General features: G+C 36.4%; 1 protein-coding gene across 1 annotated transcript; it reads left to right on the top strand.

The window, feature by feature from the left end:
• The first annotated feature begins 1,927 nt into the window (after positions 1-1,927).
• LOC110446837 (DNA-directed RNA polymerase II subunit RPB7) lies at positions 1,928-20,597 on the top strand. The gene is made up of 8 exons (XM_021492160.1): positions 1,928-1,996; positions 3,832-3,941; positions 4,394-4,553; positions 5,361-5,411; positions 5,815-5,880; positions 6,166-6,237; positions 7,692-7,725; positions 19,589-20,597. The coding sequence occupies exons 1-8, from the start codon at positions 1,985-1,987 to the stop codon at positions 19,600-19,602; spliced, it is 519 nt and encodes a 172-aa protein (XP_021347835.1). The 5' UTR covers positions 1,928-1,984; the 3' UTR covers positions 19,603-20,597.
• The last annotated feature ends 1,267 nt before the right edge of the window (positions 20,598-21,864 follow it).

The raw sequence follows: 21,864 nt of genomic DNA, 5'->3' as shown, positions 1-21,864 counted from the left end.
CCAACCACCACCACATACCACATAGCCTCAATTTTCAGTTCATTTCGCTCCAATTAGACAACCATATCGCCCCCAAAATTATTTTCGCCCAAAAATCCGTTTCGCCCCTAAAGCTATATCGCCCCCAAAATTCTTTATCGACCCAACCGATACGAACCTATATTAGACGATATCTGATCTTGTGAAAGTGGCGTCAGTTATTGTAGGGATGTCCACTACACATCCCTGGTTATTGCCAGTTTCACTTGAATATATTATCAAAGACGTATAATATTAATACGTCTGGATGAGAGTAGCACTAGAGTGAGAAACATCCAGAGAAGTAACCGTTGACTCCGTGGTACCACAAGGGACAGTGCGCATGCTCGGGCCACTATTATTCCTGTGCCATATAAATGACCTACTAGAAAGCGTAACATCTAGCATACGTCTGTTCGCCGATGACTGTTTGATATACAGACAAATCAACCAGTACAGTGACCACCAACTACTACAGGACGACCTAAACAACCTGGAAAAATGGGCTAACCGGTGGGGAATGAAATGCTATGTTATGAACATCAAAGAAAAAAGTCACCGATTCTACACCCTAAATGGACATATCTTGGAACAAATGAAAAAAAATCCCTATCTTGGACTAATAATTTCAGATGACCTCAAGTGGAACACCCACATACTAAAAATAGCAAGGAGAGCCAGTTCGACCCTTGGCTTTCTCAAAAGGAAACCTGCATCGTCTTGCAAGAAAACAGCATATATATCCCTAGTGCGATCCATCCTTGAATACGGCGCAATTATTTGGGACCCTTATACCAAAAAAGAAACTGACCAACTGGAACGAATACAGCGCTTGGCAGTCAGATTCATCTCAAATGACTATAGATCCAGGGAAGATGGATGTATCACAAGGATGCTGGAGAAACTCGAACTACCAACACTCCAGGTCAGGCGAGCACAACAGAGGGTCACATTTATGTACAAGGTGGTTGAGGGGTTGATACCAGCTATACCTCCAGCTAAACATCTAACAAAAAACAGACCAAAAAGGAACATCAAGGCCAGAAACTTCTCGGACTATATAAATCGAATAATGTGGTGGAAGCATCAGTTATACATAACACAAAATCTTATACAGTACCAAAGTACAACTGTGACCAATACAAAAACTCGTTCTTCGTACGTGCAGTTATAGAGTGGAATCACCTGGAAGATGACGTAGTATGTGCCCCTAATTTGGAGGCCTTTAAGAGTGCTATAACGCACCAAAAATCAAACTGAACTGCTCTCTCTCTCCCGTTGTAAAAAAAAAAACGCGAACCGGGTACTACAACGTACAGATACAGATAGTATTAATGAGTATAGGAACACATAACCTCAAGACTTAGTTACTTCACCTGGCCGTTAAACATATTTGTGATTTTTTGTGTGATGTTGGACGGGTCATGCGTTATTCCGCTGTATGAACATAAATATGTCACAGACTTTGTCGGTGTGAACAGGCAACAGTCCCTAAATCTTAAGAATATAAAAGAAAAAAGAAAAACATATTGGTTATATCACGGAATTAGATTATCTTAGTCCGTGGTTATATTAGTTTCATCACGGAATTAGAATAGTTATCTCACGGACTAAGCTAATTCCGTGGTTATCTAAGTTCGTGGTTTTATATACGACCATTTACGAACTTGAACTGGCATACTAACATATTTTTTTTTATATATATAGATAGAGCTAGATGAAATATTCATGAAAAGTGTATGTTTGTATAATATATATAGACATAAATTTGTTACAATCACTTACAAAAGACACTTCTTTTTGATAAAAAAATTGTTGGTGCATTCTGTTCTATTTTTCTATCATGCACTTCCGGTGTTTTAGGGTCTGGCTTCACTTTTGCTGTAGCTTCCAAGTGTAGTCAGTTGGAGAAGGGGAATAACTCTATATTTCCTGTTCGGTTTTGTGCTGTGTATTGTTCGACACGATGTTCTATCACGTAAGTTTGTCGTGTTTTAAAAGACAAATGTATGATAATAGTTTGATAATAAGAATGACAAGTCAATTTCATAGAATATAGTACATTGAAGTTTTTTTTCATAATCAATTTTGAGGTATTAGGTTCAAGTCACATTGCAACAAGTGAATAACTGAACATGCACCGAACAAGTTACAGACTCAGTACCGTCTTAGCCAGGTTTGGCACAACGGCGCATAAGGGTACATGTAATGCTCCTGCATTTGTGTAACAATTGTATTACTGAAATGGGGAATAAATTGAAATAAAAACACTCAAAGTTCTTTTAAACACTTTTAGCAAAAAAGGGCGTCATTCTGTCAACTAAATCAAATAAATAACACAATGAAGTACATTTTTGCACAAAAAATTATCAATTCTGATGTCGAACTTTTTGTGAAAAGGACAAACCATACCACTGAGTTTGTTCTCCATTGACTTCAGAGTGTAGTCAATAGGACTATCCAGTGCAAATGTGACAGGTCAGCATGTTTTTTATGTGTGCTATTTATAGCTTCTACAACACACTATAAGCAATGGAGGTGATACAATTTGTCATTTTCATAAAAATTTAGACAACTGAATTTACATATTTTTGTACACAATTGTACCTCATTGTATTTTTTATTTGATTATGTTGAAAGAATGACGCCCTTTTTTGTTCATAATGTGTTAAAGAACTTTGTGTGTATTTATTTCACTTTATTACCCATTTCAGTAATAAAATTATTACTGAAATGGGTAACTGTTACCCAAATGCAGGATTATTACCCATATGGGCTGTTGTGCCCAACTTGTTAGTGTCTACTTGGGAAGTAGACACTAAGACAATACTGAGTCTGTCTCATCACAGGGGTTGGTTACAAATGTCTGAAATTACACATATCACATAAACATACACAGGGGCATGGCTCGCTTTACTTGTAATATTAAAAAATAGGGGTGTATATATTAGTAAAGGAGACCCCTATTTTTTAATATTACAAGTAAAGTGATCCGTGCCCCTGTGTAAACATACACATGTGCTGTGACCCATATCAGTATAGCATGTGTATTTCAGACACCAATAACGAACCCATGTGGTCTGATCATGAAAAGGCGACGGTGTGAGGGAAATAGGTCTTGAGTTAAACCTTCGTTCAGATGTTGAATATTCTGATATCATATGCCTGATAATGGGTATCAACATTCTAATAATACTGCTGTACCAAGTTCAAAAATAAGATGTCTAGCTATCTCCGATATTGATTCATTCAAATATATCGCACAAGAAATGAACCAATGCACAAATAATTAAGTACTGTTAAATCTATATAATATTCTGACATCATTTTTACTTGTATATAAGTAGACTAATTTAGACTTAAGTCTGTTGTCTAATCCTTTTGGAAACAATAAAATATCTTGAATTGAAATTATTTCTACTTATTTTAATACCATTGTACAATTAGTCACATATCTCTCTTACAAATGGCACACAATATCAAAAGGGCACTGCGTATACCCATAGTATAAATGTGAATGCTGAAGTCTTACTTAATGTGCATTACATTTTTACATTTACAATGGTAAAAACGAATAATAATGACTGATCGAAGCTCAAACCAAATTTATACCTCAAGACACTCGCATGCTTCATTATTCCAAACATTCTCTGGAATATTTTTTTTCTTTTAATTTGCATAAGGTTCACTTTGTTGAAGTTGGCAAAAATATAGTATAAGTAAAAATTTAATGGAAACCTTTCAAATTGCACAAAATCTGTTAAGTTATACTTAATGTACTCAACCACATATTGGTCTGTTTTCTTAATGCAGGTGTCTTTAGAGCATGAAATTCTGCTCCATCCAAGGTACTTTGGACCCAATCTGCTTAATATAGTCAAACAGAAGCTGTTCACTGAAGTAGAGGGAACTTGTACAGGAAAGTAAGTCACCAAACATACATAAAATTATTCTGAAATACAACATATAGTGCTGATTTGTAACACAAAATGTTATTCAGTTTTCTTTAGTGGAAATGCATAGTTATTTAGAATAATTTGTAAAATGTAATTTTAATATTATTTTCACAAATGATTTTATCGAATAATTCTGATTGTCAATGTATACCCTATTGAAATTATGATTTTTCTAAACCCCTTCAATTTTCAAAGATCACATTCAAGATAGGCAAGAGACGTCCAATTGTTCTTAAAGATACCCCATCTACTGAATAGCTAGCACTAATTTATAACAGTTAAACTATTGTTCATGTCTATAGATTATAGTATAAATACTATACATTCTATGATGAATATGATGCGTCTAGACTTGCGTGTCACCCATAGGAAATACCCATGATGATTTATGATATTATATATATATATCTCTTTGCCAGGTATGGGTTTGTTATAGCAGTAACAACAATTGACAACATTGGTGCCGGTGTGATCCAGCCAAGTCGTGGCTTTGTTGTATATCCTGTCAAATACAAAGCTATCGTGTTCAGACCTTTCAAAGGCGAGGTGTTGGATGCTGTAGTCACTCAGGTCAATAAGGTATGTATCTGCATAAGTAAACCTGTCATTGGTACAGGAACTAGTAAGAACCTACTCGTCAATAGTTACTATTGATGACAAACTTGTCAAGAGACTGATACCTGTGTGTTTATAGTTGCAGTTTGATTAATTTGAATTAATCGACTTTTCAAAATTGACCGTTAGTTTGTCAGTACTTTAAAATAGTATAAAAAATTCAAAACAGTAAATTGCGGGGGGAAAATAGGGAAATAAGTCCACTGAAAATTATTCATTTGATGTGTACGGAGATACATACACGTATGTGATGATCTCCCTTGAAATGCTTGTCTCTGTCACATAATTTATGTATTGCATGTATCAAATTGCTGTCCAATGAAAGGGAATTTAGCAATTAATTTATAAAATTTGTCAAATTTATTTCTTGTATTAATAAGAATATTATGTATCCTTAAGTTAAACTTAGTTAGAATGATAAGTAAGATATCTAAATACATGTATATGAAAAAGAAGCCTTATGGGCATGTGTCGCCAATTGAAAAAAAAAATGTCAATACAAATGTACTAAATATTTATACCAACTTTTCGAAAGTGATGGGAAGGTGTGACAACCAAATTTTTGTTTACAACAAGTCAATGGTGTAGCATTTGAAAGTGTTTAAAATTGAAATCATATAAGTCATACAGGTTTGTGAATAATGTATTGTCACTGGTGTCGTGTTATGAAATCAATATTTCAATATTACTGACATCAGATTTGTGTATCATTATGACATGTAGGTGTAGAGCTTGTTTTGTATACTAACTAGCTGTTGTTTTCTCTGTCAGGTCGGTTTGTTTACAGAGATTGGACCGTTGTCCTGTTTCATCTCTCGACATGTAAGTAGCTTCTGTAGAGATATATTCAGTCACCAATTCGTAAAAAATATGAATAAATTGGTATGTAGCATGATTATTTAAGCTTGAAGTTCTAATTATCAGTTAAAAAAAACAGATTTCGTTTTCAGGATTTATGATATTAATGCTTGACAAAAACTCATGAGTTTCATACGTGTATAGAAAACTAAGTCTTACATTAATAAGTAAAAAGAATTTGGGAAATTTGATAAATATGATTATATTTTTTCATGACAAATCAGATTCTTATAAAGCAGTTCCTGTTCAAAGGTAAAGAAGAAAGTAGTAACTTTATATAATCCTGATTAATAAATATTAGGCTGGTAAAAATGTAGAAAATATAATCATAGAATGTGCTTCAATTTTCTTGTGTTTGTTATTTCAGTCTATTCCAGCAGACATGGAATTTGATCCCAATTCCAACCCACCTTGTTATAAGACCAAAGACGAGGTATGTTATATATGATATCAAACAAGCACAGTATTTATATTTACTAGAACTGAAACTTCATAGAACTTTCCCCTAAAAACATTCCTCTAAATATGAAAAACATTGTCATTTATTCAGTTGTTTTTTTATCACTATATAGAGATATATCATATTTAAAAAAAAATGTAATTTCAGTGGAAAATAAATGCATATGATTTTTATGGAAGCATGCTATTGTCATTGTTAATTTATAAGATCTGGAGACGGTGATTTAGAAAAATGACATGGTTTTGGTGATATTTACAGGATGTAGTTATACAGCAGGACGACGAGATCAGAATTAAGATTGTCGGTACACGAGTGGATGCTAAAGACATTGTAAGTAACACAGGATAATATTACAGTGTCTTATCTCTAATGTTTAACTTGAGTTCTAGGTGTGATATACATTATTAAATTTGATAGCTACAATATATGTTGTGTTAGCAAGAAACTAATCCATTTTTAAAGTAGTAGCAAGACCTAATCCATATTTGTCTCTCATATTGTCGACTAGGTGTGAGTAGATAATTATTTTACATTTCAAATTTAGTGTCACTAAAATGATTATTTACATCTGCAATTTATCATAGCTAAGGAGTCAAGAAAGACAGATATGACTAGAAAACATCTAATGGTCTTATAACATACAAAGGGAGATAACGGATAGATGTATAACGATGTTGATGAAAGACTGTTATGATATTATAATTACTGGTATATATCATCTTGTAGGAGTTTGTGTTTCGACCTTCTGCTGTCAAAAACTAGGTCACTGTTACTATAAATAGAGTTTGATAAAAATTGGTCATCACACTTGTCTGTTATTTGTAAGGTCTGCAATATGCCTGGTTTTGTAACACAGATGTAGAATGTCCTATTAAACTGTCTCAATCCTGAGCTGCATGTATTGTTTTTTTTACCCCCACTTTATAAGGATCACATGGTATGATGATGCCCTTCCTGTTTTTCACAACGTTGTGTTACAACTAACCCATTCTTCACATTATTATTGCCCATTACCTAAGGGTGTGTCACTGCGTTGGCAAAGAGAATGATTCTACAGTGCCATATGATTGAGCAAAGATATCTAATGCAGTGATTGGGCCATGGATCTTTAATATTCATATCAATATAATTTTCAAGTTTTCATTATTGATAATATTATAATAGCTAAGGAATATAAGGGCAAAATACTGCCTTACAGCTGACAAGCTAGCTTTTCCAGTGATGCAGTATAACCCGGGGACCTGCCCACTAGTTCAGCTTGGTCAGTAGTTGGATGGGTGACCGCCCGCAAGTTACGATATGGTTAATACAAAATTCCTTTAAATTCTGCTATACAGCATGTTCTCATAAAAGCGTTATATATTCTCCCCATTTTGCCCCTCCCACTTCCCCACCCTCCACTTTTTTAAAAGAAATAAAAACTGTGTTCATGAAGACTCCATTTTGTATTTAAATTAGACAGTTGACTGACAATACATGTATGTACTTGACATACATTGTTACTCCTTATTTTGGAATTTTAACAATTTTTCCTTTTGAAATCAGTATTGTTACCTACTTCTTGCTTGTTTTTCAAATTCAGTTTGTTCATTTCATAGGATAGCTTAAACTGGGTCATTTTCACTTTAAATTTGTCAATTACTTCTTATTGTACAGTTAGACTTTCCTAGTGTCACTTTCAGAATTTGAGTTACTTCCCTTAGTCCACCTCAAAATTCTAATGAAATTGTGTACTTTTTATAATCAAACCACAACTTAATTACAATATACTTTTTCTGTTACAGTTTGCAATTGGGACATTGATGGATGATTATTTGGGTGAGTACATATACAACATACACACTTATTACAAACAGTGGTAGATTTTAATTGTACAAGGGATTACAGTCGCCTTCTAGCTTTGTTCTAGAGAGAATTTCCCTTTAGCTCAGTGGTAGAGCATTGGACTAGGAAGTCTGGGATCGAGGGTTCAATCCCCGGTTGAAGCACACTACTCTTCTTCATGTTACACAAATTATTGTGGTTTTTTTGACATAGGCATCCTTTTTTTTCCCCAAAGAAGTTTTTCTCTATTGAACTTTTAAATGCATGATTAGATTTGGACTACATTTTGTACATGTATATTAAATTACCAATTTCATACATGTTGAAAAGATCCTGGGATTTGAAATAACCATATGTTTTACTTATGAAGGTTGAAACACATATGTACATGTATGTACTCTTATAAAAAAAATTGTACCTATTAAAGGACCAAGGTCATTAGGTCACTGTCATCATATAAATAGTGGACATTTTTGCTGATACTTTTAAAACATTCTAAACACATTCCTTATGGATGAACCAAAATTCCCATTCAATCTAGGATGGAAGGTGCTTCAAACTGAGTTTTGGATTTCAAAGGTTGTAGCTCAAGGTCACTGCTACTTGATACTTTGACATTTTTTAGAAGTCTGACATGCATCTTCATAATCAAAATGTTTACTGTCTCTGATATAGGATCTACTAGCCACCTGCGGATTACACCCCTGTATAGTTCTTCAAAATGCATTCCATGCACTGCAACTCATTGTTACAGTTGTGTGATCGTACAACTCACAAAAATTACTATGCCCATATTGTGCAAACATCGTATGCCCGCTGTCCACACTAAGTGCACACAACTGTGCAATTTAACGATTGATCGCCCTGTTGTGTGATAAAACGTGCACATATGTGTGATATATTGCAAGAATGGTTGATTGATGGTACAGAATGTAAAAATTGAGAAATGCTTGAGTGTTTAAATAAGGTACATTGTATGCCTATATATATATATGCAATATTACAACATATGGTGCACAAACAATGCGCACACCGAACATCCTGTAACGTGAAATTCCACAACTGCATAGCTCAAGTGGGTTTTTGCATTATTTCTTGTCATCCATTGTCCAATTTCAGGTATCCAAAAGATGTTTTAGTAACAAACCATCTGTATAATAGTTTTGAAATTAATCATGTACACAGAGTTCGTAGAGGCCTTTAAACAGCCCTACGAACAAAAGGGTTAAAAAGCCCTAAAATTGATGGGGAAAAAAGTCCTAAAAGCCCCTGAAATTAACAAAAATCTTTAATGTCTTTAAAGGATCAAAATGAGCCTTGAATAAGACTTTATGTTCTTAAAATTATGATTGTATATTAGTTTTGGTGGTTTTGTAGTGTTATAATCCTCAGAAAATTGAATTCAGAAATTTGAATTCAGAAAATACAAGAAAAGGAGAATATTTGTTACAAGTTACTGTCTATATTTTTGGACTACCAACAAGTGTTAGATTTTAGGGTTGTGTTCATTTGGCGAGTTTAGAGATTATACATCAATTTGTAAAGGACAGGAGATTTTAGGTCTTAATTTTACTGAAAAAAATCTTATTAGCTTCATAAAAAACCAGTACATGTATGGTTTACAAAATTTGCTAAGAAAAGAAAATCTGTTGATAAACTGGGCTTCTATGGTGTGCTTGGTAATATACATTGTACAATATTTGAATGTTTCAATACTTAAACATGTCATCTGAAGAACCAATGCCCAAGAGTCATGATAATTGGCAAGTAGCTTGCTGGCCTAAAGTGGAAAGTTTTTAAAAAGAAATGACCTTAACCCATTTTCAAGGTTACAGAGGTCAACTTTGTTAAAATGGTCAAATTACATTTTCTAACAAACTGCCTTTTGTCAAGTAAATATGTAACTAGTAGCTTGGAGGCATGGAGTGCAACAAAATGTCTGAAAAAGAATGACCTTGACTCATAAATCAAGGTCACACAAGTCATATTTTTTATAAGCTCAAATGATGTCTATAGAAGAAAATGCCTTAAATCATGACATTTAGCCAGTAACTTGCTGAAATGTAGGGCCAGGAAATTTGTGCAAAGGACCGTTTTACATGTATTGTTATAAAATTTCACAGACACATTTACCCAGCTAATGAGGATATAAATCATATTGAGTTTGAGGTTCAGTGGTTGCAGTAAAGGTCCAGGTCACTTTGCCTCGTAATTTGCAATAAATTCCAAGCCATAAATCATTCAACTTTTCTCCAACTCTGAGTGTTTCAAACCTTTACTGACATATTACCGACACAGTGCCAATTTCAAGAAATCTGTTCATTCTTGGGGTCAAAGGTAGGTCAAGTATTCATTATGGACTATAGCTTTGACTCATGTGAATTTTTGCCAGCCTTTCTGAAATTTCACAGATAATAATCAGTCTTGGGTTCTATGGTCATTTAAGGATCATGACCACTGTGCTTGGTACTTTCAAACATGCTGTGGGTCATCCGTAAGTGCATTTTTTCACCACCTCTTTTTGCAAATTTCAAACAAACATTACCAATATGAGGACCAAGTACCTTAAATAAATATAAAGTACAGCTTTAGTACATTAGGTTAATTGGCAAAAGCAGGTTTCTTGTGTATACCACTAACCAGTAACCTACATCTTTCCTTCAATGTATCAAATACATGTATTGTATTTGTACATTACCTCAGCTGTATGAAATACTGTTATGAACATTTCCGTTAGTGTATGAAATTTTATATTTGTAAATCTCCTTCATTATATGAAATACTATGGATAATTTGTGGTTATTTTTTGGCGACATCAAAAACTGTATTTGGTACATTTTCAGTGGTTGTTTAAATGCTTTTACGTACACTTGACTATACTGCTGAGTAGTAAGCTATCCAGTAAATGAACATTCTGTATATAAACCCAGATCCTACATTGTTTTCATTTCATTACAAATTGTAATTATTACCTTATTCTCATTTCTTACTTTAAATCATGTCAGAATCAAATACTAGCATGATGCATTTCCTGGACTGGAAAATTGTGATATATATACCTTCTGTATCTGTAGATGTGTATGAGGTCAAATACTGGAATAGTAAATCTGTAAAGGTTTTATTCTCAGCTCTGTAATAAAATTTACATAAAACGCAGATGTGATACCTAAGTACCTTCTATAGGAATTGGCTCTAGTAAGGTATCAGAATGATTGGATTCCTGAAATAGTCAGCCCTGTATAAACAAAACAGTCGTCTGTGGGATGTATGGGTGTAGAATGTACCATATATGTCTTTAGATTGATCAGAACTTGAGATGGCATATTTATTGAAGTCACAATTAATTAATAGGGAAATATTTTCTGGGTAAGTGTTTCCTGTAAATCATAAACTGATTGCTGTTTTTTGTATATATATAAAACAGCATGGTTTGTAAAGTTGAAGGCCACAAACATGTATATAACACAATGATTACTATCTAGATGAAATTCAATTAAGAAAAGTCAAAGGACCGAGGTTATGACCTCGTAATCTGGAACAAAGGTTAACAGCCATGAACCCACGTACAAGGACCGACTGATTCTACTACTTCCCTACACTACATTCTCTCTGTTTTTACATTTTCCCCCCAAAGAAAAATCTGAATGTGTTTTTCGCTGTTGATTGTTAAGGTCAGGGTTGAGTAGTTTACTACACTCTGGAGGAGAATCAATACCAGTGTAAGAGGCATGTGGCCAGAATTTCCATGAAATTGGCTAATGAACATGGCTCCGTAGAAACTTGGCGTAGGATGATTGGCTTGGATGGCATTCATTGTAGGTGACGGCTCCAATGCCCAGAAATAAATCGCTGCCAAGCATTTGCATGTCGGTACGCATGAATGGAAAAAATATCTGAATTGAATTCTTTGAAAGAAACTGTCAGTTCTGTGCTAGTATTGAAAGGGTGCTGATACAGAATTCCTGGTTTTGTGGGCTGTATTTCTGTTTGTGAACAATATAACAGTTCAGTACCCCATCTCTCTGTCCTGATGTATTGGTTTGTGTAGCTACGTTGAGAGATTATATCCTTACCATTGATTGCCAATGAGAAGTTAGTTAGGTATTATATAACTCAGTATTGTGTGAAAATAGGATTTAGATTAAAATGCTTGCATCATTTCTTGAATGTAATGACTGACAAAACAGCCTTTAAAAAATGGGGTTTCAAGCATTCTCAGCTACGTTATTTTTACATTTATCAGAAAAACAAAAAAACTTTGGTTTTAGATTAAAATGCTTGCATTTTTTCTCAAATGTATGGTCTAATCACCCTTAAAATGTGTCTCCAAACATTTTCAGCATTATTTTTATTACATGTCATTACATTGGGCTAATTACTCTATTTATGTTGATTTGATAAAAGATGGTGACAGTTCATGACAAGGTACATATAAAACCTAGTTTGCTTATGTTGAAGTATACATGCATAGAAATCTAGATCTAATGGCACTGGTTCTGATGACAGCTGGTCAAGATGAAAGATTGAAGCAACTCGGAATATAGCTGGTCAAGATAAAAGATTGAAGCAACTCGGAATATAGCTGGTCAAGATAAAAGATTGAAGCAACTCAGAATATACAATAAGATTGCACATTTTGTAAAAGGGGGTTATTCCAGTAGGACATCTATCCACCCCAAGGACTCCAGGTTTATTGAAAGGTGACTCATGCAGCCATATAGAATTAAATAATTTGTGTAGAAGTAATGGGCAGGAAACCCAATCACGGACACAGAAGTTTTTGAGATCCAGGCAGATTTTTTACTGGAATAACCTAAATACACTTTCTAAATGCTGATCCATTTTTAATTTTTAATAACAAGATCAGATACAATAATTACTTAAAAATACTTTAAATTAGCAGAAACTCATCTTTAAAACACTGGGGCCCTTATTCATGAAACCGTTCTCATGCCCAAGCATGGAATCTGTGCTCAAACCAACTTTCTGGTAACTCGCTTAGATCATGTCAGACGATCAAAAAGTCAAATGTAACATTGAAAACAGTTTTCTGCTTTCAGTCTCTTCAGTGTTTTCCCAAATCATTGACAAAATAAGATTTTCTTGTTGATTTATAGCGGAAACAAGAAATTCGGCTTGAGCACAAAATCCATGCTTGAGCAAGAGATTGTTTTCATGAATACATAAAAAAATATAACTATACTGTATCACATGTGTGCAGTATTTTATTTGCCTTGTTTATAACGGGATACTGGCTGTTAACCCAATTAAAAAAGTACTTCTTCTCTTAAAAAAAACCAGAAGAAAAAAATGAGGAATATCCAATTTCTTTAAAAATGAAAAGCTGTTTTTCTAAGTCCTGTAGGAACAGGCTGTTTTACATACAATAATCCCTGGTGGATAAACATTGGTTGAAGTACATGGTTACATGTTACATCGAGTGTCCTGACTTTGGAGTGAATGAGTTCTAATTATAATTAAACCCATTACACTGTGATTACCTTTAATATTTGCGATACCAACTCCCGATCATGTGTTTCTAATTTTGTATCCGATACATTTATAGTGATATTGACTTGGTGCTTCTTCCTTTAGATCTGGAAAACTGATATAATTTAGTGTTTCTGAATTTAAATCTGGATAAAGTGGTATTGACCAGATATTTCTAATCTTAGATCCAAGATCTCATCAAAGAATTAATCAGGTGTTTTTTTCAAGTTTTATCACATACATTTTCATTGATATTCTAAATATGGTGATACATCAACTACTCCTCAAGTCATAATAACTTTAAATGTAGTTCTACTTCTGAGAGATCTTATCCTGAAGAAACAAAAACTGTACTGACGTGTATTTTAAAGCAATGGGCAGTGTGGTCGTGTTAAAGGCAGGTTTCCGCAAGAACACACAGTAATTAGTGATGGGACATTATCAAATGTCCGAGATGTTGGTTTATGGTTGTCGTTAACAGAATGGAAGTGTCTGATATGAGCCGTTTATGTTGTCATAGATTTAGTGTGTTTACCACCTGCTACGAAACACTAGAATAGCAAGAAATATGCTTTTGAGTCTTTGGTCCCAATCTAATTAAAGGAGAAATTATATCAAAATTGACGTTAAAGACTTAAAGGAACGCCAATGATGATATTTAAGGTAACAGATATGGATTTTAGAATGATTTAAAACAGTAATAATGGTACAGAAATAGACACGTCTACTATAAGGGACTAAAGTCGGTCATGTGGGTGGAAACACACTGGTCCGGTTGTCTGATATGGAAATGGTCATGACTGCAGGTGTTCTGTGTATCGGCAGTCAATTATAAATGGCATGCTAACTTGTCGGTTCCATTTTTAACCATACCTGTAGCTGTTTGCAGCATCAGTAAGACTTCCACTCTGGCATTTTATAAGTAATGCTTATTTATGCATTCATATAAACATAACAATAATTTTTTGTCTAGTTCATTTACTTTGCTGTAAACAGGAGTCATCATTTGTTGAACAACATTAATATAGCCTTGTTTATCATAAAAGTGTTTCCTTTATTGTGATTGGACGGTGTTGAAAGCCCAGTGACATCATCTGAAATGCACACAATCAATCAACACCTGTCCTCCCCCATCGTCCTCGCAATGGAATCTTGCATCGTTTCATGTGGACCGACCAACTTTGTCTGAGGGGGTGTAGACAGCAGCTGAGAGAAAATCCTTGGGATCAATTGGTGTGGATAAGGGAAACTTCTCTCGTTTAATCCAGTTAAAAGATGTAGGGACGAGCGTATTGCTACTTTTATTTATCTAATCATGAGAATTAGAGTTAGTGCAATCTAATTCGTCTCTGCTGGCTACACAATTGATTGGAGCTGGGACTGGGGTTGGCAAGGACATTAAAGCAGATACTCTTTCTCTTGGCACTTAAAGAAGGGCATGTTAACACCACATGGCAAATAGGCCGACTGGCCGGCTGTGATGGACCACGGCTGTGATGGACCTCTCACAAAGCAGAGTCTTGGTACATGCAGAGTTAGTGTATATATGTAGCTTAAGGTCTGAGGAGTCGGGATTGAGGCAGGGGATGGCTAGGTTTGGAGGGTAGCTGAGGCCTTAGGGAGTTGGGATTGAGGCAGCGGATGGCTAGGGCTGGAGGGTAGCTGAGGCATTAAGGAGTTGGGATTGAGGCAGGGGATGGCTAGGGCTGGAGGGTAGCTGAGGCTTTAGGGAGTTGGAATGGAAGGAATTACATAGGATAAAGGGATAGCTCAGAGGTCTTCTGTACAAGTAGTTGGAATGGAAGGGATTGCTTCAATGATTTAATGTTAAATGGTATTTCAAGGTCCAGGGAGTTGGGAGAAGAGCAATGATTTGGGTCAGTTTTGGGTCTAGGGTGTTGGGACATGAGGATGGTTAGGGTAAGAACATACATTGTAACAATGAATTGAGTCTTCACTCAGGTTTTCAATGAACCCTGTAAAAGGGTGTTGAGAGGTTAGGAATGGCTGGTATTAGAGGATAACTCTGGATGTATAGTGAGCAGAGGCAAGGAATGGCTGGTATTAGAGGATAACTCTGGATGTAGAGTGTGCGGAGGCAAGGAATGGCTGGTACTAGAGGATAACTCTAGATCTGAGTGTAGAGTGTTCAGAGGCAGGGGATGGCTGGTATTAAGAGGGTGACTCTAGATGTAGAGTGTGCGGAGGCAAGGAATGGCTGGTATTAAAGGGTAACTCTAGATCTGAGTGTAGAGTGTTCAGAGGCAGGGGATGACTGATATTAGAGGGTAACTCTAGATCTGAGTGTAGAGTGTTCAGAGGCAGGGAATGGCTGGTATTAGAGGGTAACTCTAGATGTAGAGTGTGCGGAGGCAAGGAATGGCTGATATTAAAGGGTAACTCTAGATCTGAGTGTAGAATGTTCAGAGGCAGGGGATGGCTGGTATTAGAGGGTAACTCTGGATGTAGAGTGTGTGGAGGCAGGGAATAGCTGGGTTTAGAGGGTAACTAGATCTGAGTGTAGAGTGTTCAGAGGCAGGGAATGGCTGGTATTAGAGGATAACTCTGGATGTAGAGTGTGCGGAGGCAAGGAATGGCTGGGATTAGAGGATAACTCTAGATCTGAGTGTAGAGTGTTCAGAGGCAGGGGATGGCTGGTATTAGAGGGTAACTCTAGATCTGAATGTGCAGAGGCAAGGAATGGCTGGTATTAAAGGGTAACTCTAGATCTGAGTGTAGAGTGTTCAGAGGCAGGGGATGACTGATATTAGAGGGTAACTCTAGATCTGAGTGTAGAGTGTTCAGAGGCAGGGAATGGCTGGTATTAGAGGGTAACTCTAGATGTAGAGTGTGCGGAGGCAAGGAATGGCTGGTATTAGAGGATAACTCTAGATCTGAGTGTAGAGTGTTCAGAGGCAGGGAATGGCTGGTATTAGAGGGTAACTCTAGATGTAGAGTGTGCAGAGGCAAGGAATGGCTGGTATTAGAGGGTAACTCTAGATCTTAGTGTAGAGTGTTCAGAGGCAGGGGATGACTGATATTAGAGGGTAACTCTAGATCTGAGTGTAGAATGTTCAGAGGCAGGGGATGGCTGGTATTAGAGGGTAACTCTAGATCTGAGTGTAGAGTGTTCAGAGACAGGGAATGGCTGATATTAGAGGATAACTCTAGATGTAGAGTGTGCGGAGGCAAGGAATGGCTGGTATTAGAGGGGAACTCTAGATCTTAGTGTAGAGTGTTCAGTGGCAGGGGGTGTCTGGTATTAGAGGATAACTCTGGATGTAGAGTGTGCGGAGGCAAGGAATGGCTGGTATTAGAGGTTATCTCTAGATCTTAGTGTAGAGTGTTCAGAGGCAAGGGATGGCTGGTATTAGAGGATAACTCTGGATGTAGAGTGTGCGGAGGCAAGGAATGGCTGGTATTAGAGGATAACTCTAGATCTGAGTGTAGAGTGTTCAGAGGCAGGGGATGGCTGGTATTAGAGGATAACTCTGGATGTAGAGTGTTCGGAGGCAAGGAATGGCTGGTATTAGAGGGTAACTTTAGATATGAGGGTAGAGTGTTCAGAGGCAGGGGATGGCTGGGATTAGAGGGTAACTCTGGATGTAGAGTGTGCGGAGGCAAGGAATGGCTGATATTAAAGGGTAACTCTAGATCTGAGTGTAGAGTGTTCGGAGGTATGGGGTGGCTCGGTTTAGAGGGTAACTCTAGATCTGAGTGTAGAATGTTCAGAGGCAGGGGAGTGTGCGGAGGCAAGGAATGGCTGGGATTAGAGGGTAACTTTAGATATGAGTGTAAAGGGTTCAGAGGCAGGGGATGGCTGGTATTAGGGGGTAACTCTGGATGTAGAGAGAGCGGAGGCAAGGAATGGCTGGTATTAGAGGTTATCTCTAGATCTTAGTGTAGAGTGTTCAGAGGCAGGGGATGGCTGGTATTAGAGGATGACTCTAGATCTGAGTGTAGAGTGTTCGGAGGTATGGGGTGGCTGGTATTAGCTATAGGGTAGTTTGAGGACCTAATAAGGTGTTTTAGACATGAATTGGCTTAGTGAATACAGGATCGTCACAGAATCAGTGGTAATTGGGCTGTAAAAGAACTTTATTTCAAGTAAGGGTTGAGGTAAGGCAGCTATAATTGTAGGAAGTACAATGATTTATGTACTTGACTGATGTAGCTTTTCCTTGTTTGGGTAGTGTGAATGATTCAGATATTTCTTGCTATGTTGTTGGATGAATAATACACGTATAGACTACCAGAACACCACCAGATGTGTTCCTACAACTTTGTTTACTCACCTGGGCACAGTATTAAAAGCTAGGTCAGCTTATATCAATTTTCAAAACCAAATCCCCACCCCCTACTAAAAAAAAAAAAAAACTAACGTCACAAAAAGGACATTAAATCAAAATAGAACTGTTGTGTCTTCTGTCTTGAACAAATATTTATATTTGAAAACATATTCAAAATTCAATTTTGTTTATATATTTCTTTTAGAAATTATCCCAGATGAAATATGTACAGTAAACCAGGCTCTATAAATTAGTGAAATACACATTTATCATTTGCCTGTACAGAAGGAGATAGAGAAACGTATGCTAACTACAGATGGAATAAAAGAAATTTGATAAAAAAACATTAAACAGATCTAGAAATGTCTGCCAGAGTTACACAGACCAGTTTACTACATGTCAGAAGAACTGTTTGTTTGGACATTCTTAGTGGTGTTTGAAGGGTATAGACTGATGCCAGATATATCATATAGTGTATAGCTGATGAGTGACACATGTCTACATATAACGATACAGATCTAGGGCTGACCAGATGTTGTAGATCTGTATCGGTCTATAAGCATACATCTGTACACCTACATATCTGCCTAACACTTCAGGATATGAAACAATGTTTATAACCTTGACCTTGAGGTCGTGACCTTGAATCTGGGCATCTGTCAGTAAGACATGTTATTACATATTTGTATACCAGTATAAGATATGAAACATCTTTTGTGACCTTAACTTAGAGAGTGTGACCTTGAACGTTTATTTCAAGATATATTGCGTTAAACTTTTATCATTTAACAATTCAACTCTTGTGACCTTGACCTAAAGCAATTAATTTGTTCTTCATTATTGAGTTGGATTTAAAGAGATAACGTTTCTTTGAAAAAAACATAAAGTTTGAAAAATGTGATGATTTGAGCTGGGAAAGGATCTTGTGTGTTTGTGTTCAAGGTGAAAGATGTGTATTGGCAACACACATGTACAGTCCCTGTAGAACTTGAAGCATATCTCAACACGGTTCCTTCTTTGTATGTTTCAATGTTGGTAATTTTAAATTGTCAGTGTGTTTTCATAGCTTAGAGTTTCATTCACAGAATTTGTTCTGTTCTTCTTCTCTGTATGTATTCGTAATAGATTCGATCATATGTAGGTATGTGGGATATAGATATAACACCCTCGGGTGTAGAATTGGGGTCAGAACACAGGCTGTAATGAGGGTCTGATGCCAAATTTACCTCCCGAGGGTAGAATTTTGAAAATTCCATATACCTACATTATGATTGACTCATTTTCTCCCACTTTGTAGCAAACGTTTTGGTAAAACATGACATAGACAATTCAATAGTAGTACCTAATATAGTAAAATTTCTTGATAATGCATAAAGAAACTAGGATTACCTTTGGAAAGAGCAGAGAACAGTATGGTAAAATGCTATACATGTACATCTACACAGTGTAATTTAAAGATCAATGCAAGACCTTCACGGCACACTTGTGCACTAACACTATATATGTTCCTGAGGTGGCGAAGGCACTTGATGATGGCAAGATTTTCTTGTGATTATGGACTCTGTAGTTATATAAATAGGCCTTATATTTAAGATGTGACCTTAACAAGTGCTTTGTACAAATAGTGTAAAAGCAGAAAGTCGTAATGTCTTGTTGACAGGTTCTTCGGATGGTTTCCATTAATCCTTTTCCTTTGTTGACTACATCATGAGGTTATTGTCCATTTTGATTGCAAGATCATTTTGGTTTATAGTATAGATCATTAATATGACCTTAACTCTCCACCTTATATAAATGTTAAGCTGTATCTTTGATTTTCTTTCCTGAAGTTAGAACTTTCACGCTAGGTGTTTCCTATAGATTAACACCATCATATGTAAGTAAATTCCAGTGTTATTTGCAAACAAGTGTATTGCTGCATTAATGAATTCTGCAATACCAATAAAATTTATTACAAAAAGGGCAGTCCTAAAACCCTTCCCTGGGGAATTCCACTTCTACCTCTCTATACATTTTGATAAATTTCCATTTACTGATACTGGCTTAGTTTTAAATCGTTTGCTCATTTTATGTTACAGGTTTGGTGAGCTAGCCAGGACATCAGCAGTCAACACACTTCTACTCATTATCTACATCACGGCAGGCTTGAGGATTGACATGTGTCACTCACCAAATGATCTTCATCACAACAGGCTTCAGGATTGACATGTGTCACTCACCAAATTATCTTCATCAGGACAGACTTCAGGATTGACATGTGTCACTCACCAAATCATCATCATCACAACAGGGTTCAGGATTGACATGTGTCACTCACCAAATCATCTTTGTCACAACAGGCTTGAGGATTGACATGTGTCACTCACCAAATCATCTTTGTCACAACAGGGTTCAGGATTGACATGTGTCACTCACCAAATCATCTTTGTCACAACAGGCTTGAGGATTGACATGTGTCACTTACCAAATCATCTACATCGGTACAGGCTTCAGGATTGACATGTGTCACTCACCAAATCATCTTCATCATGGCAGGGTTCAGGATTGACATGTGTCACTCACCAAATCATCTTCATCACAACAGGGTTCAGGATTGACATGTGTCACTCACCAAATCATCTTTGTCACAACAGGCTTGAGGATTGACATGTGTCACTCACCAAATCATCATCATCTGGACAAGCTTCAGGATTGACATGTGTCACTCACCAAATTGTCTTCATCAGGACAAGCTTCAGGATTGACATGTGTCACTCACCAAATTGTCTTCATCAGGACAGGGTTCAGGATTGACATGTGTCACTCACCAAATCATCTTCATCATGGCAGGCTTCAGGATTGATATGTGTCACGTACCAAATCATCATCATCAGGACAGGCTTCAGGATTGACATGTGTCACTTACCAAATCATCTTCATCACGGCAGGCTTCAGGATTGATATGTGTCACTCACCAAATCATCATCATTTGGACAAGTTTCAGGATTGACATGTGTCACTTACCAAATAATCTTCATCACGGCAGGCTTCAGGATTGATATGTGTCACTCACCAAATCATCATCATTTGGACAAGTTTCAGGATTGACATGTGTCACTCACCAAATCATCATCATCTGGACAAGTTTCAGGATTGACATGTGTCACTTACCAAATCATCTTCATCACGGCAGGCTTCAGGATTGATATGGGTCACGTACCAAATCATCATCATTTGGACAAGTTTCAGGATTGACATGTGTCACTCACCAAATCATCATCATCACAGCAGGCTTCAGGATTGACATGTGTCACTCAGTACATCACCTTCATCAGGACATAATTCAGGATTGACATGTGTCATTCACTACATCATTACCATCATGCGGGAAAAAATCCAAGATTGACACATATCTAATCATTAACATCAGAAAGATTTATGATGGACACATGTCACTACATCATTTATAGAAGAAAAGGTCCAAGATTGAACCATGATAATTGCCACATCTACATCAGGAAAGGTTCAGAATTGACATGTGTCATTTGCCACATCATCTTCATCAGAAGATGCTTCAAAAATGACATGTTGCTCACCACATCAATATCAAGGAAAGATCAAGGATTGACATGTGTATTTCACTACATCATTTACTTAAGGGGACGAAACAAGGATTGACATATGTCACATACAGCATCATCTATATCAAAGAAAGAATTGGGATTCATATGCCAATATCATGCCATCTACATCATGATTTGCTTCAGGATTGACACCTGCCATTAATTACATCATTTACGTAAAAATATCCAAGATTGACACATGTCGCTCATCAAAGTGTCTGCGTCAGTGGACTAATCTAGGAATGACATGTGTCACTCATCAAAGTGTCTGCATCAGTTGACTAATCTAGGAATGACACGTGTCACTCATCACACCATGTACATCAGAGAAGTGAACTGTGATTGACATGTGTCACTCATCACATCATCTACATCAGAGAAGTAAACTGTTATTGACATGTGTCACTCATCACATCATCTACATCAGAGAAGTGAACTGTAGTTGACAAGTGTCACACATCACACCGAAGTAGACTGTTATTGACATGTGTCACTCATCACATCCTCTACATCAGAGAAGTGAACTGTAGTTGACAAGTGTCACACATCACACCGAAGTGAACTGTTATTGACATGTGTCACACATCACACAAGAGAGTGAACTGTATTTGACAAGTGTCACCTCATCATTTACATCAAAGCTAGGATTGACAAATGTCTACCTACTTTGAGATGATGTGTACAACCAGTAAAAGGAGTCAGCATCTGTAGGAAATGGAAGGATAGTTGTGTTTCGATCAATGCAAACGTTA

The sequence above is a fragment of the Mizuhopecten yessoensis genome, unplaced genomic scaffold, assembly GCF_002113885.1.
Source record: "Mizuhopecten yessoensis strain PY_sf001 unplaced genomic scaffold, ASM211388v2 scaffold3015, whole genome shotgun sequence".
NCBI classification, from domain to species: Eukaryota; Metazoa; Mollusca; class Bivalvia; order Pectinida; family Pectinidae; genus Mizuhopecten; species Mizuhopecten yessoensis.
This window is presented reverse-complemented; position numbering and strand designations above follow the sequence as displayed.